The 17435-nt window shown below is 36.7% G+C and overlaps 1 protein-coding gene across 1 annotated transcript; it reads right to left on the bottom strand.

Annotated features, from left to right (window-relative positions):
- Positions 1-40: 40 nt before the first annotated feature.
- On the bottom strand, positions 41-6834 carry porcnl (porcupine O-acyltransferase like). The gene is made up of 13 exons (XM_016542302.1): positions 6581-6834; positions 5188-5361; positions 4751-4943; positions 4573-4616; positions 4241-4422; positions 3191-3321; positions 2951-3076; positions 2769-2869; positions 2611-2687; positions 1218-1281; positions 894-979; positions 638-748; positions 41-498 (listed from the first exon to the last, which is right to left on the bottom strand). The coding sequence occupies exons 2-13, from the start codon at positions 5321-5323 to the stop codon at positions 400-402; spliced, it is 1350 nt and encodes a 449-aa protein (XP_016397788.1). The 5' UTR covers positions 5324-5361; positions 6581-6834; the 3' UTR covers positions 41-399.
- Positions 6835-17435: the final 10601 nt, after the last annotated feature.

Genomic DNA, 17435 nt, shown 5'->3' with positions numbered 1-17435 from the left:
ATGTTTACAGTTTCAAGCAGGTCTTAAAAAGGTGACAATAACATGGTCACAATGAAAGAGACCATGCTTTCTACTGTATATCAAGCTGTACAGAGAGAACAAAAAAGAGAGATGCAAATAACACAATGTACTCTGCACACTGATATTTTTTCTTTTGTTTAATCCAAAATTGTACCTAATCTAAATCAAAATAAAAAGAACAAGTATGATCACATTATGAGAATATGATTCTTGTAACAACAAGAATCAAAAGGCACTTTCCATGGCAGTCTTTTCCAGCTGAGGGACAGAAGTGTGGATGTAACACTGACTGTGAAAAATGCAGTCTATGGTAAGAATCCACCATCTTTCATGTTCAGGTTCAGTGAATGGTCCTTTGATTGCTCAATACTATTCTCCTTAAATGAGCCAATAAAACACGAAACAGCCAAACATCACCCAATGGCTCGCCCAGTTTAGCTCTGACCACTTTTGAATGGTGTGACTGGCCATGTAACCCTGTGTGGAAACAAAATACTGTGTGATAAAAGCAATTCTAACTAATTGAATTGAATATTTTTTTAGAAGTAGCTGACTATTTATATTACAATAAAACTGTATATATGTTTAAATTGCATGTGCATATGAAAACGCTCACTTCCTCAGCATGCATGTTGTCCATTTCAGAGTCAAACAATGATCCCAGATATGTCAGATGGAATATTGACAATGCACTGAAGAACAGGTTAACACCATACACCCACAGCATCTACAACAGGGGAAAAAAGACATCTCAATATAAAAATATAACTAAGAAATTTCAGTGAAAATCTGTGAACTACAGATCTCATACTGCACAAACCAAAAATGTTTTATTATATAAGTATAGCTGATTCTGCAGTGCTACAGATCACCTTCTTATTTTGGTGATGGCAGTCATTTGGGCAGCGCTTTGACAGTATACAAGCACTGAAAATAGCTGCCAACCGCTTTCTCAGAACTGCAAGAGGAAGCAAAGACAGTATTTTGAGTCCTGTTGGCTAGGCCAGTGATGTGACATCTATTATAGATGTTAGAATTTACTACCTATTGAAATGTGTGCCATGATGACTGTATGCATTAGTATTAATATATTTTCAGTTTTTTTTTTTTAATCCAATGAATTAACTGATACTATCAAAGCGGTTTTATTTTTATTGATGGCAAGCATGCATGTATAAACTAAAATTACTGTTTACCATGTTCAACATAAGTGATGAGTCCCAAAGACAACAGCACAGCCCCCAGATGAAAGCTGAGACCCTGCCAAACAATGCATGATTAATTCATAAAAGAAAATATACTACCATTCTATGGTTTAAGGTCAGTAAGAATTTTTTAAAGAAATCAAAACTTTTATTCAGCAAGGATACATTAAATCGATGAAAAGTGACTGTAAACACATTTATAATGTTACAAAAGATTTCCATTTCAAATAAATGCTGTTCTTTTGAACATTCTATTCATCAAAGACTCCTGAAGACAAAAACATATCATGGTTTCTACAAAAATATTAAGCAGTTGTTTTCAACACTGATAATAAAAAGAAATGTTTCTTGAGCACCAAATTAGCATATTAGAATAATAATGTGACACTAAAACTTTGCCATCACAAGAATGAATTACATTTTCAACATATATATTAAAATTTTAATACATTAATTTTTTAATTGTAAATTGTAATATTTCACAATATTAACTTTACTGTATTTTTGATCAAATAAATGCAGCCTTGGTGTACATAAGATCTCTTTAAAAAAAACACAAATCTTTTATTTAAAAACTAAATTTTCAGTACTTAGTGTAAATGAATTTAGACTCAATATCCTACATTAACCACCAGAGGTCTCCACTCAACTACAATACCTTGAATTAGGCATCGGTCACTGATATTTGTCTTAGATCAGTGGTAGATTATCGTTCTGTAATGTACTATATATTTACGCACTAACTGAAAAAAAAAAAAATCACAAAATATTAAAGGTGTTTGATTTCAGACTTTTTGCTAATTTCTGCCAGAATTAGCCACACAATTGCACCCATCCCTACAACCACACGTCCTTTCTCCTAAACCCACCCTCCTCAGACATGTCAGTGAACCCAAACAGATTCACATTCACAGTATGTTTTTGACTGGCTAAACAACCACAGGTCACCCTAACACGGACATTTTGATGCATGGATACATAAAAATACTTCCAGCTGCTAATTCTGATATACTGATATTCCTAAAGGTCAAACTGGAAATACAGCATGAATGATTTTATCTTAGCTACACACTTACAGTTAGAACCTAACAAGCACAGCTACAACAGCTTACTAAGGTGACGAGCCATAAGCTGCCAGGGTAGGCAGCTGTGATTGAATTATCTATCTACACCAGCTGTAGACAGCCGTTTAAATCTGGGTCATGGTGTTCTGAGATAAGAAACCATCTTTATCCAAGCTGTCATGTTACAGGGAAACTGTTTTCTGGATCAGGTGTTTTTACCCTTACACAAACTCAAATCTGTTTAAACAGATGGAACCTGATTCTGTGCCAACAAACCTTGGTAAAATGTTAATAACCAGAGGGCTGGAAATCATACTTACATGTAACAACGCACTGGCAGTGTAGGTCACCAAGATGGCGGGAAAAGTGCCAAGTTTGAGTGCACTTTTAAAGACGTCTGTATGTTAAAATGTACAGGGAACATTTATATGAATGCACAACATATATATGCATCAATAACCTGAATAAATATACATACATGCGTTAAGCCACTTAGACATGGGCAGATTCCAAGAGGTAACAACTTCCACCATAGACCTCGGCAATTCCACATTCATAGGTTTAGCTACTGTAATATCCCTTTGAATGAGAAAATACGTCACAGTAGGTCTCAACAAGGCTGTTATTTAACAACAAAAGAGAAAAAGCATGAGTATGCACCATTTGATGTGGTCTTTGTGCTCAGAGAATCCAGCTCCAGCCATCACAGTGGTTGTTTCACTCAAGTAGCTGACAAAATAATTGCTGAAGTGGAAGGACACCGCATTTTCATAAGCGTGAAGCCACCTGAGGACAAAAGGCCAATAAAAACAATATTAAACAAAAAAATGAAATAAACATTCAAGCTAGCCATTTCATTTCCTCTGGATATGGAATCCCAATGGAGGAAGAGCAGCTCACCTACGAGGAAGTCCGTCACCGTAGATGGGAATGAAGTATGGAAAGAGATAAGGAGCAATACAGTTGGAAATAACCAGGCACATCTGACTCCTCAGAAAGCTCAGAGCAATCTTTCCAAACCAGCCAACGCTCTGCAGGAGATAGTAGGACAGTTACTGTATAGCAAGCTCTCTGCTGATGGAAACATGCTCAGAACAAATCAAGATTATCTTCTCTTCAAAGAAAACAATTATTTTTGCCATTTAACATTTAGCATGAAAAACACATTCACTTTATTTTAATGTCAATATCTGCATATGCTTATAAAGACACTTTCTGAAGACTGCTTTGAAACAATAAGGATTGGAAAAAGCGCTATATGAACACACTGGCTTGAGTTGACTGTGTTTTTGGACACAGAGGAAACACAGTGTTTCCAAAATACATCACATATATTTATACCATTTTAAAGTTTGGGGTAAGTCTCACATAGGAAAAAATATATTGAAAAATAAATACAGTAAAACAATAATCGAATTGTTATTACAATTATTAAAATAAAATAATATTTATATTTATAATTTAAAATAACTTTTCTATTTTAATATATTTTAAAATGTAATTTTTCTTGTAATGGCAAAGCTAAATTTTTTAATTTTCAGTGTCACATGATCCTTCAGAAATCATTATAATATGCTGATTTAGTGGTCAAGAAACATTTCTTATTATTATTAATGTTGAAAACAGTTGCTGCTTATTATTTTTGCTGAAACTGTGATACTTTTTTTAATGAATAAAAGAACAATATATTTCAAATATATTTTTGTTATCTAAATATATTTACTGTCATCTTTAAACAATTTAATGAATTCTTGCTGAATTAAAGCATTAATATCTGTCAAAAAATATATAAAATAAATTGTACATATAAATAAAATGTTCACATAATGTATACAAAAAGAGCACAGAAGTGAAATAACATTAAAAAAAATAATAAATAATAAATAATTTATAATAAAAAAAAAAAAAAGACAATAAAACTAGGAATTTAAAAAAAATCATTGTATTTACCATTTTGCATCCATTAATTGCATCGGTGTAGCGGGCAAAACTGATCCATGGCCCAAAGATAACAGTTCCCGCAAAGCAGAGGTATCCCATGAACTCCAGCGGGGAGGGAAAAGAGGACACAGCGCCTCGATCAAGGTCAAAAGCCAGAGAGATGGCCTTCATGGCCACCACCATCTGAGAGCCTGGACACAACCGAAACAGTCCGTATGGGACATGTGACAACATAATGAGTGTCATTTGATGAAAATTATGTGACATGAAATAAAATACTTTGATAAAAACAAAAACATCAATAAAATATTAAAATGCATATTAATTCAGTGAAGACACACCTCTCATCTTATGCCAGGTCTCTGCGTCTATCATATGTAGCTCCCTGCAATAAAAATGAACAAAATATGTGACCGCTTGTGATTGTGCATCCTAATGAGTTTTTCCAATTCCAACCAGTTTTCTATGTTCATTAGGCCCTATCTATAAAATGCAGTCATGTGAAAGTGGATGACAGACCCCATCAGCATGTAAATGAGGATGACGACGGAAAGGAAGACTCCTCGGCTGCTGGAGTTTATGCTGAGAAGCAGGATGAGGTAGCAAAGGAGGCACAGGATAATCACCCACATCATGTGCAGCTCAAAGAACACGTACAACACGTACAGGCCGCCCGCCAGCGAGCTCAGATGCTTCACATGACATGAGACACCTGTCAAAACGAGAAACTGCCGCATCAAGACTCAACAGATGGACCCATTCACCAACATGAGTTGGATATAACAAGATCAAGTGTGAAGTTTTTCGCTACAATACACATAGCTGTGAAACAGATGACAAAAAGCATTGATGTTAGCCATGAAAGAACCAACTGGGCCATGTTCCCATCCTTTGGGGGGAAGACTGTGTCAGTTAAACAGGTGTTTGAGAGCTGGTGTTGTGCATGATAGACTCACCTAGTCTACAGATGACCCGACACAGCAGGCAGACGAGCAGAAGCTGCCAGACCTGCTCTAAACCCTGCTGGGCGGTGGGCAGCACACAGCCCTCTACTAGAGCCTGCAGGAACTCCACACGCCCGAAGGAATCCATCGGAATGTCCCTGGAATGCCGCTACACACAGACAGGATCTAGAGAGGAATAACAGAGCATTATTTTATTTAATGATTATTGGATAGGTTTATCACAGGGCTCAACAATAAGCACAGCTAATGTGAGACTATTTCTGGCCAGTTGATGGAAATGTCACCGAAGCTAATCTGCCAGTGCTGCATTATCACAAAATCTTATATTTGTTCAACTAACACTCCAAAGAGAAAGGAAAAAATGAAATTGCATCATATGACCCCTTTAATCAGAAATTTTTTATGCCTTGAAAAATTGAAATCGCATCATATGACCCCTTTAAGGAATAAATTATTAAAATAGTCAACAGTTATTTTAAATTGTAATAATTTTTCAAAATATTAGTGTTGTTTGATCAAATAATATATGCAGCCTCAGTTTGCATAAGAGACCTAATTAAAAAATCTTAAGTTCTGGCACATAAATGCTTTGCAAAAAATGAGATTTATTGACTTTTGTGGTGGGACTAGTAAAAATGCTGGCATAGGTTTGAATTAGTTAAAAATGATAAACTTAATACTTTGATTTTCCAGCACAATTGTGTTTATGAATATATATGTCATATTATAATTAATATTACTTATGTGATTAGTTTATTTACTTATTATTGAATATTGTACATATTTAATATTATAATATTATTTATTTTTATTATTTGTAGTGTTTTATTTATTATTTTGCTTCTAAGCTAATTTTTTTTTTAAATGGCACATAAAAAAAAAAAACGATTGGCAGTGAAAGTAAATATTGAACTACTGGCCCAACTAGGCAGGCAGGGAAAAAATCTTCTTGCAAAACCTTGGTGTTCAGTCTATATGCTACATGTTATTGCTGAGATAGAGCATTCTGGAATGATATTCTCCTGAGTCCTGCATGAAAACCGGGCCAGTCTGTGTTCATGTAACTAGCCCTTCATTCCTAAACAGAGGTTATATAACGCTGCTCTATGATATGAGCATGAGACGAGCTTTACCTCTACTACATCACATCTGATTTAAGGGCAGTTCGGTTCTACAAGTTTTATCGTATATCATATGAATGGTGTTTTGTTGCGGTTTCTGCCTCTTATACACATGTAGCTATTGCATCGTGCAAAAAACTAATATTCATAATCAAGATTCAGGAACTAGAGACCGAGTTCAAAGAGCTGTTGCATATTAAACCCAACTAGATTGCTAGATTACGAAGGAAGAGCTCGCTGCTTCACTTCCACGCGATTCTTACCGATCTCCAGGAGCACACAAGTATCCTCCTGCGCTACAACCGCACACCCGGAAGTAGGATGAGACTTTTTCCAGTGAAATGTGTCGTCCTGCTCATCCAGGTGTCCTTTCCATTCCGTTAGCACGACCATAAACATCTGTAAGACTCATCAGTGGAGAAACGCCACCGCTGTCGTGTAAATGAACCCGGAGTTCAACCAAACTTGACTGCCTACAGCGTGCTGCGTTCCCTGTTCACTTCCTCCGCAGAGCCGGTGGAGGTGCTGGAGTGCCTGTGATTTATAATGGGAATGCACTGATAATGCATTCAATGCAATCCCTTTTCTGTTTTCCCTTTTCATTTATGATCAAACCCATTCAAAAGTCATTTGCAGGCCTTGATTACAATTGCGCTTCTTCTCTTTTCTTTTTCCACCCTGTTTTCCTCTGCATAAAGATGAAATGACTCAGATTTCATTTATTATCTAGTGGAATTGGATTGCTCATTGTTTTTGTTTATTGGAGAAAGTCAGTTTATGTAGGCTACTATATATCGGGGAGGCTGGGGCTAGGCGCTGTCTCTCAATATAGGCCTACGGTTTGGAGTCCCCATTTACTTTAGCCGTGGTTCTATGTTGGTTTCAAACACCTAGCTACATCAAAAATAATGCTTTTCAATTATTAAATTATATCCCAAAAACTAACATTCCAATATCAACATATCTTTGTACTACTACAATTTAAATAAATGTCAGTATGTCAGTTGTTTTAGAATGTATTATTGATTTTTTAATTCTTTTTTTTTTTTTTTTGTGGTAGGCCAGTCATGTCAATATAATAGGGCTACCTAATAGCCTAAAGAAACATAAGACTGTTTATTATATTATTACATTATATTTTACTGCTGCAGTCACAATCTAAAGGTATTCAAAACAAAAAGGTGGAGGTGGGGTACACATACTGTTCACACATAAGGCCTTTATACATTTTCAGTTCCGATTGTTTCAAAGTTACATCAGTTTGAACGGGTATTTTCACGTAAGCGATAAATAGGCACTTGCAAACAGAAATCCCGTTCGCCTGAGGACGTAACCATAGCAACAGCTGGCTCACGTGGTATCCAAAAAAGAGCATGTATGTATTTGCCATATATTGGCTACATTTATTATTAGTATCACTAAAAATAGTTTTTGGTGCGGTATTTTCTAAAAAAAAAAAAAAAAAAAAGGTCGACCTGAAAATGATTAATTCGCACAATGAAAGCAAACAGGCTACAACAATGCACAAAGTAACATAAAACAAAGTTCTTTAAATAAGTATACTGCAGGCACTAAATAGAATAATATGCTTGTTGAGTCACGCACCATGTAATTCTTTTGACTCTTTTCATCGAGCACTAGCTTTGATGAATTAATTACACCCACACAATTAAAAGCATTTTCATGGTTTGTATGAGGCGGTGTGTCTCCTGCTATGGTTGATTTCGGGTTGCACTGTGACTCTCACTGTGAGACACAGGAACACCATGACACTTGTTTCCATGGTAATTGTTCATATGACACTGGACAAGCTCAGTCTAAATTTAGTTCCTATATACGAGACTGCTGTCTCTCATTCCCTGGAAACCTTTTGTAACTGTCATTGGCTGCACTGTCAGTTGAAAGCACCGTCATAAAATGCAAAGATTCATGACAATTTGATCTTGATGAAAATCAGTTTTGTGGTTAGATGCAAGTCACGTAGGGATCAAATAATAGGCTGATTAAGTCATATGTGAATATAACCGAGGGAATTCAGATGGTGATCACGGCAGAATTCTGCACAGGAACAATGAGAAGATGGTAAGGTGCATTTCACTCACCTCAGAAAATAAAATCTCTCCATAAAGGCTGATGAGCAATGAGCAACGCCCCATAATCTATTTATTATTCTGTCAATAAACAAACAATCAGAAAGAGCAGTCAAACCAAGTCAAGATACATTTCTAATAGCACAAAGTGATGAAGCAATTAGACACCAACTATGCCCTCCAGCTGAGAAAAAGTAGTTACAGCTGCTGTGCGCTGGATGTCACACTTCTCACTGCAAAAGCCTTTGGCCTTTAAAACGTTATTAGCTAGACGTCTTATTATTTTAATGTGGAAACATGTTTCCACTTACATTTCCACTTGTTTTGTTCTATTTTTATTTTATTGCTTGGTATTTTATTTTATTAATTGTATGTAGGCTAACTGGTTGGTGTTTTGTTAATTCGGATAATAATACTGTGGAATTTTATCTTGTGCCACTTTGTAATCTGTGCACTTGTTATTCTGTGTACAAGATCCAACAAATAAAAAACGACAGACTTTTCCCAATCATTTTGTTTGCTTAAAATCCATCCTACAAGCTTTCATTAAAGGAATAGTTCACTCAAAAGCTAAAATTACTGATAAAATACTGATTAAAAATTAAAACTGTTATCCTCTCACATCAAAAATCAAACAACATATTTGTTTAGAGTTGTTTTTAACTTTATAAAACAACACAGCATTTAAAGAAATTTTGTTTTACTTGTAAGATCTTGATCTGTGCATATTTCTCTCCTGATACAGACTAGATACGAGACTGGAGAAAGCAATAGTATGATAGAAGACTCCGCTTCTAGCTAAAATGGCATTAGAATACCATTAATAATTATATTGCTAAAGGTATTTTAACCAGAAGCAACAGTTTGAATTTAAAGGGATAGTTCACCCAAAAATGAAAATTATGTCATTAATTACTCACCCTCATGTCGTTCCAAACCCGCAAGACCTCCGTTCGTCTTCTAAACACAAATTAAGATCTTTTTTTGATGAGAGCTCTCTGACCCACCCATAGACAGCAAGGATATTACCACGATCAACGCACAGAAACGTAGCAAGGACCTTGGTAAAATAGTCCATGTGACATCAGGGGTTCAACTGTAATTTTAGGAAGCTACAAGAATACTTTTTGTGTGCAAAGTAAACATTAATAACATTCTTCTCCCCGAGTCACCGTTTTCCGCCATTTTGGAGAGTACCCCAGAGTAATCAGCATTGTTTACGTTCAATAGACAGCCTGCCCATGCTGAATGTAAACAACACTGATTATGTTGATTAGGTTCTGGGGTAGGCCTACTCTCCAAAATGACAGAGAGCTCTCAGATTCCATCAAAAATATCTTCATTTGTGTTCCGAAGACATGAGGGTGAGTAATTAATGACAGAATTTTTATTTTTGGGTGAACTAACCCTTTAAAAATATCTTGTTGAATTTATTACAAACATGCAGCTTTTCACTTCACAAGATGTTAATTGATGGACTGGAGTCCTGTGGATTATTGTGATGTTTTTATTAGCTGTTTGAACTCAAATTCTGACGGCACCCATTCACTGCAGAGGATCCATGGGTGAGCAAGTGATATAATGCTACATTTCTCCAAATCTGTTCCGAAGAAGAAACAATCTACATCTGAATGGCCAACGGGTGACTAAATTTCAAGCAAATTTAATTTCTTTAATCTGCGACTTTAATTTCAGCTTGCCTGGACCAACTCTTTCCTTGCAGTTCTGCCGATATAAACATCTGGGGATTTGAGCCAAGGTTCGTTTCCAGCAGCTAAACCCACGTGCCCTTCCCCTGCTATAACCCATATGAGACAGGTACCGGCCTTGATGAATTAGGCCCTGAATCGCAGCTCCATCCTGAACCTCCGCAATCTGGTACGCATGCGAGAGCCTAACGTGACGTGAATGACACACATCGGCTGAGCAGGGTGAAAAATTAATTACAAACCAATGTGTTTGCCAGCCAGTGGGACGAGTTTGCCTCATACAGATGTGAGATGGGAATGTATTGGGCATGCTGGGTAATTAAATGAACTGCACTGTGCGGCCCTTGGAGGGAGGACGTGGCTTAAAGCCCTGGGGGTGGCCGACAGAGTTCTGCTTATTGCCTCTCTGCCCTCCAGAGAGACAAGAGGTGCCCTTATTTACAAGCAGTTTGGCTCAATAATAGAGGAGAGCTAGAATTGATCACATCTGTCTGGGTCAAAAGGTCTCTGTTGATCTGAGATGTAGCACACAAGTGAACCAACTTTGTTCAATAAAATACAATAGTGCAGAAAAGAAACCAATGAACATGAAATCTGCATAAATATTTATTAATTCTACAATATTCATGCAATATTCACTGCAAACTCACCTGATAATTGTTTATAAATGGACAAAGCATCATCCACACTTTACGGATAAATCTGTCCCTAAAGAATATTAGGTTGAGCCACAAAACCACAATTACACATTTGGTTTGCCACGTTCCTCCTCCCCCATTCTCCTCCATCCTCCCCCAATCCATTCTCCATCTTGTCCATTTCACATACCTCCAGGCTCCTTACATGTATCCCATCCCCCCAAAAAGCGATGAGAGGAACAGATATTTTATATAAAGCAATGTGATTGTGTTGTGCTGATGAAGACTGGTCAATATCTACACGCGTCAGGTTTAAGATGGTATCTGGTTGTTGAATGAATCTTCATATAGAATAATAGCTTGTAAACTGCGATGTCTTCGTTGCAGGTTGTGACACGTTAAAGATCCTCTTCCTCTCCATCGACTGACCTCTCCCTTGGATATAAATCTTCAGAGGAGTTCTGCTACAGGCTTGAGTTTTGTCTGTGCCTGCGTCTCTCATGGAGAAATAGTAAGAAATATTAACATGAGCGGCGAAAAATTCTGATGAATTGTGAGCATATTTATCTCTATATCACTTAATTCCAAGGCCAACCAGATCTTTTAGTTTTAGAATGATTTTGAGCTGTGGGCCTTCTAATTATAAATTCAGTTAAGCCATGTAACTATGAACTGAATGTGAAATCCAATCTATTTCACTTTTTTGCTTTGCTGGCTAAATTTATTGCAACTTAAATTGATAAACTCTTGCATGTTAACTGGAGTGTGCTTGCATGAGATTTATCCTCAGGCTATTTTTTTCTGGAGAATCTCCTCCCCCTCTGAGATAGAGAAAGGCTGAGTTTTCATTAAGACTGCTGTGGAATTTTCTTCACAACAGGGCTCCATATTTTCTCATTGCTGGAAGCATAATGAATTTACATGAGATTTGAATGAGTTAATGAATTTTCTCAACAACACCTCCCATGGGTTTGTGGGGACCCTGTGGATTCATGTATGACAACTGTGTATTTTATCACAACTTTTCATTAAGGATGTTGAGTTGTGAATCTTAACCTTCACAAGCTTTGTACAGAAACATACTTTACATATTGAAATGAAACAATCTTGTTTTATTAAAACACTTAATTACCGATCAAAAAATTTGAGGTCAGTAAGATTTACAAAAAAAAGAAATAAACACTTCATTAAATTGATCAGTTAATTAAACATGACAGTAAAAACATTTATAATAAGATTTGTACTTCAAATACTGTTTTAAACTTTCCATTCATCATAGAATCCTAAAGCACAACTGTTTTCAGTGTTGATAATAATAAGTGTTTATTGAGCACCAAATCAATATATTAAATATTAGAATGATTTCTGAAGGATCATGTGACACTGAAGATGGAGTAATGAAATGCTGAAAAATTTGCTTTGCTATCACAGGAATTTTGAAATATAACAAAATAGAAAGCAGTTCTTTTAAATTGTAATATTTTACAACATTGCTGTTTTCACGGCAATGTTGACATGAATTAACATAACAGACTTATTTAAAAAATATTGAAAAGTTTAAACTTTTGAACGATAGTGTATATAACATTGGCAAACACATTCAAAACGTAATTGTTGTATTTAAATGTGTGGAACATTACATTTAAAATGATTTCATTATTTATTCGCTATCATTAAAAATATATATTGCTTGCTTTTTAAAAGTATAATTTCGGAAGCCTAAAAGCTTCAGTTACCGAAGAAAGATCAGCACAGTCCAGAAATAAAGTCATAGGGTTCTGAGCAACATGAGAGTGGGCAGACAATGGCAGATTTTTCATTTTTGCCTGAACTGCCTTTAATTATAGAGACAGAAACAGGTGCCTTCCCATCCTTGAGGCAGTAATCAATAACGCTGCACTCCTGAAGTGTGTAATTTCTCCTCTTCCGCTGCAGATCCCACCAACGCTGACCTCTTATCCTTGTCTCTCAGACTTCAATAACTGCTCCTGTACCATCTCTGTATTATTCTCTCTGTTGCTCTTCTGAAAGCACTGAGCTTGTTTGGCTTCTATAATTGCTTGTCAAATCCCTCACTATCTGAAGTCCTGTAACATGTCGTTTATGGAGGGTCTCTGCGGTACACACACATCTCTCTGTCAACCTCTCTCTCTTTCTACCGCTGTGCTTCCTTTTATTTAAAAGCTTTCAGGCTTGCGAGATGCATGATTTCCAAATGACTTAGGTATAATTGTGAGAGATGTTAAATGGGAAACCGATCTCCCTAACAAGGCTCTTAGGAACCAGCTGGATATCAGAGCAAACGTGCAATTGAATTGAAAAGCAACATGTTGGCACATCACCTTTTTCCAACAGTTTACAGCAGGCTCTTCTCCAGAGAATTCTGACTGTTTTATTCATGATGTGGTGATCGAAATGCTGTAAAGTGTTCATAAACAGTGAAGGCGACCACAAAAACAGCAGAAGGTCACAGTGAGGGCAACAAACAGAAAAGTTACAAAGGCAGAGAGAATGAGAAAGCATCAGTAACAGATATGAAATCTGTCTCTCTATCTCTCCTTCCAGAGGAATAAATAAGTAATGAGCATATTGTTAAAATTCATGTTGCACTTTCATTCCCTCCAGTCACTCTCTCTTTCCCCCTCTCTCTCTCTTAGTATAATGAATGCTAATGTCGTGAAATCAGCCCATTACATGTTATTCAAGGTGCAGAAAGAACTCATAGGAAGTCACAGGGCCATATGATTGCGGCTGGCGTTGGAATACAGAATGAATACACAATGGCCAGCTTTCCCCTGAATGCATCTCCCTTCCTCCCCCACTTTCTTTGATATTCGGCTGTTCATGTCCTTCGCAACAAAATCACACTTTATTGGATGAAAATAGAAAATATATTACATATTGAATTTGTAATCACTGTAGACTAACCTCAGTCACTCTGTTTCTCCTTATCTCCCCCATCTCTGTTTTCTTTTCTGTCCTCTTTATCTTGCCATCTTTTATGCTTTGTCTTTGTGCTCCTAAATTGAATTGTTATACTATTCAATTTGAGTTTATGGTATTAAATGCAATTTGCCATAATAACTGTCAACTCAAGAAATATGTTAAAAAATCCTCTTGTGAGATTTTCATTATCTGTATTGCAAAATATGAAGAAAAAAAAAATATATATACAGTATATATATATATTGTGTGTGTGTGTATATATAATACACACACACACAAAATATACATAATTGTATAAAATTATATATTGTTTGATTTTATTTCTATAGCATACATATGACAACACTGAGCTCCGCATGTGGAGCTGTGAGGTGGATCTCAGTGTGATATGTGTTTTCATGTGAACTGATAAATGTCAGTCAACAGCATGTTATTTAGTTGTGAGTCAAAGGGCAGTGGAGTGTATTAAAATAAACCTACTTTTCTGATTCCCAAAGATGCACTGGACAGGTCTATCCTGTGTCAGCAAGGATAATCACAGCTGCCAGGTTGTCTTCAAGACACAGAAGTATAGTCTAAGAGAAAGAGAGAGAACAGAGGAGGACAGTGACAATCCTTGTAATGGCAAATATACAATATTCAGAATCTTAACTTATAAACAAAATGTATTACTAAAAACTACACAAAAGCAGTTATATGAGTTTATTTAAATTCGATTCAATTTGATTCTACCTCCTTAAATTCAAATTTGATTTAGAGTTCTGTATTCTGTTTGCTTCATCAATCCAAATTCAGTTAAATTTAACTGGAATTTAAAAGTCATATTTAATTCATGTCTGAATGGTGCACAATCTGTGTACATATACACACACACACACATATAGAGAGAGAAAGAGAAATGCAATATGCAATGCAAAATTTCATCATCATGAACCAGAGCCTGCGTTTTAAATAATAAAAAGAAAGACAGACATGAATGACATGAGACTGTAATAATAAAGCCAGAGAAAGCATCACAGTAGGGTTTTGTAGGCTGGTTTATATTGATTTAGCATGGTAATCCCTGTTCTCTAAATAAATCAGTACCTCACAAAATCAAATAAACTCTTTTAAAAGGCAGCTCTGGTTTTGCATGACTACCCATGGTGCAGTGAGGAGTCAGAGGTGACAGCATGAGATAACAGGTTATCAGCAATACGCACAGGGACCTCATCACGCCTTATAACTAACACGTCATGGCTTACCCAGAACACACCACTGGTGCTCAGCACAGCTACAGGTCAATAATGACTCCCCTTAGCATTAGACTCTAGCAGGTACTTCATTTTACACTGTGCTTGTTAAATATTGCTTTATCATTGCTTACTGTAAATTATAAAACAAATAGCTCCAGTCCTACTGGCCGATTATCATTACAGTGCTCAAAATGTGCAAAAATACACAATATAGTAATATCTATGATGCCAAACACCGGTTTACCTAACAACTGTGTATATAATAAGCCATAGAGAAAACTACCTGTTATTGTTTACATGTCAAGGACTATATCTTCTAGTGGAGGGAGATTTTTTTTTTATATTCTGTTATTGTTTACAAGAACTATATCTTCTAGTGGAATAAAATTAAATGATAAAATAATAAAAACAAAATGCAGCAATTCCACATCACATACAATCAAAAGCATCCAGTAGCAGAGTGGTTAAACAGTATTCAGTAGCATTTAGATTGTGACATGACCTCAATGTGTCTGCACCTATGATGCCACCTGCTCCTCCATCTAAAATGAAACCATATTTTTTTTTTTTATTATTATTATTTGTTTTCATGTTACTGTACAAAAGTAGTTTTCCAAAAGGTACTATTAATTTCTTTAAGTCTGAAAAGTTTTTTTAATTAGGAAAAATGAATGAGAGCAACTTCACTTCAATACATTTATTTTACTAATATATTTAATATGTATTTTATTATGAATAAGATTTTTTTTTATGAATGCAATAATTTAAATTTGTATGCATTTTTATAATGAATAACATTGCTTTTTATTATACAAGCAGTAAGGCACTCAGTGATGCACTATATGTGACTCTTGAGATTATATAGCACGCCTATTGTCCTATTGCAGTATGGTTGCAAGCGTTAAGGCGAAAAAGAATGGCCACAAGAGAGAGTCACGCTTCTCAAAGCTCCTTGGTCTATGTGGTCATAAATTCTGTTTGTGTGCTGACAGCCAGAGACTGACAACACCTTCAGCTCCTTTCACAACAGGCAACAAAGACCCCGAGTGCAGAGCTGCTTCCAATACAGGTGACAGAGAGAAAGAGAGAGAGACAGCGAAGAGAGGCTGGGAAATAAGATATGAGGGAAGCAGGAAAGGAAGGTGGGAGGGTGAAGCTATCACCTATAAGTACAAGAGAGAGGCTGAGCGAGAGAGAGAGAGAGAGAGAGAGAGAGATGAGAGCTGGCTGGTGAATATTGGCTAGTATTGCCGGGAGAGGAGGGGCCTGCTGTAAAGCTGTAATGGGCTCCAGCTTGTGCAGTGGTGCCGATCCCCACGTTTCCTCCAACCCAGCAGCTTTTCCTCTCTCTGCATACACACATGTACATGCGCTGGGCTGGCGCCACTCCAGCAGAGCCTTGAGACATTCTCGAACGGATTTTTCAGATTTACCATCCCACCATCAGACTGAATGACATTGTTTTTCTCTTTGGAAACGCATAGCTCCACTTCATTCATCTTCAAACGCTCAAACAAGCTGGATTACATGCCAAATCTCCAGACGCGAGGAGCAGAAACATAAGGGAACATCATTAGCAGTGGACTAATACGCACTTGAAAGATTCCTTTTATATCCCGAGGCTCTGTTGAATCTGGATTTCTCTCGGAAGCTGGGCAGATGTAGGGCAGCGTTCAATTCATTCCCTGCTGATGATCAGATACTTCCACTTCACCCCGTTCAATCATCCTTCCGTCATGCGATGGAGAGAACTGTCCTTGTAGACTGACATACTGTTCGGAGAAAGAGCTGAGCTCACCTCAGTAGTGCGAGAGAGACATGATCTGACAGGTGCACTCTCTCATTCCTTTTCTGCCATGAACACGCATCTGGAATTCCGGGAAGAAAGGAAGAGGGCTGGTTTGATGTGATCTGTGAACGACAGGCTCTTATCTGCGAAGTGAGTGCAAATGAGAGGTGGGATTACAGCCTCACTTTATAGAGGACAAGGAAAAGATGATGACACAGTCATAGAGCGCTTATGTAGATAAATACATGCAGGTGTCAAATACAACATGCTGTGGAGAGGGAATATGAAATTAGGTATGGCACCAGCATCCATAGACTTGCAGTTATAATAACGGCTAATGAACATCTAAACACATCCGCACTGAAATTGTGATCATAATTAATGATGGAACGGAAATACACAAGTCTAGAATCGCAGCAGGCACTAGTTACAGACTCAAGCAACATGTTTTAAAGCACTTCAAATAGCATGACGTGCATGTCAGCGCCTAGAGAGCGTTGTTATATGTAAATGAAGGAAACAAGCTCTCTAATAATAGAATCAGAGTGTGAAGGAAAGCATCTCTCAGGGGAATACGGAGTGGCGGAAAGTAAACATTTGTTTATTGCATCTTTTATTTAATAATTCATGTCTAAGTCTATGACTTTGGCGGAGGAACCAGGGAGTTCACGTTAGGCAGATCATCTCTTTGATGATATTGTTCAGACACGG

Source organism: Sinocyclocheilus rhinocerous, unplaced genomic scaffold (genome assembly GCF_001515625.1).
Source record: "Sinocyclocheilus rhinocerous isolate Xijiao unplaced genomic scaffold, SAMN03320098_v1.1 scaffold1600, whole genome shotgun sequence".
Classification (NCBI taxonomy): Eukaryota; Metazoa; Chordata; class Actinopteri; order Cypriniformes; family Cyprinidae; genus Sinocyclocheilus; species Sinocyclocheilus rhinocerous.
The sequence above is the reverse complement of the archived record's forward strand: the minus strand, read 5'-3'. Positions and strand labels throughout refer to the sequence as shown.

Bases quoted from the DNA above. Each gene is read 5' to 3' on its own strand.
- porcnl (XM_016542302.1), bottom strand. From the start codon at position 5,323: ATGGATTCCTTCGGGCGTGTGGAGTTCCTGCAGGCTCTAGTAGAGGGC. The intron at 4,423-4,572 runs GTGTGTCTTCAC...GGTTGTGTCCAG, and splicing joins GACCTGGCATAAGATGAGAG to GCTCTCAGATGGTGGTGGCC. The intron at 2,688-2,768 runs GTATGTATATTT...TTTAACATACAG, and splicing joins GTCTAAGTGGCTTAACGCAT to ACGTCTTTAAAAGTGCACTC.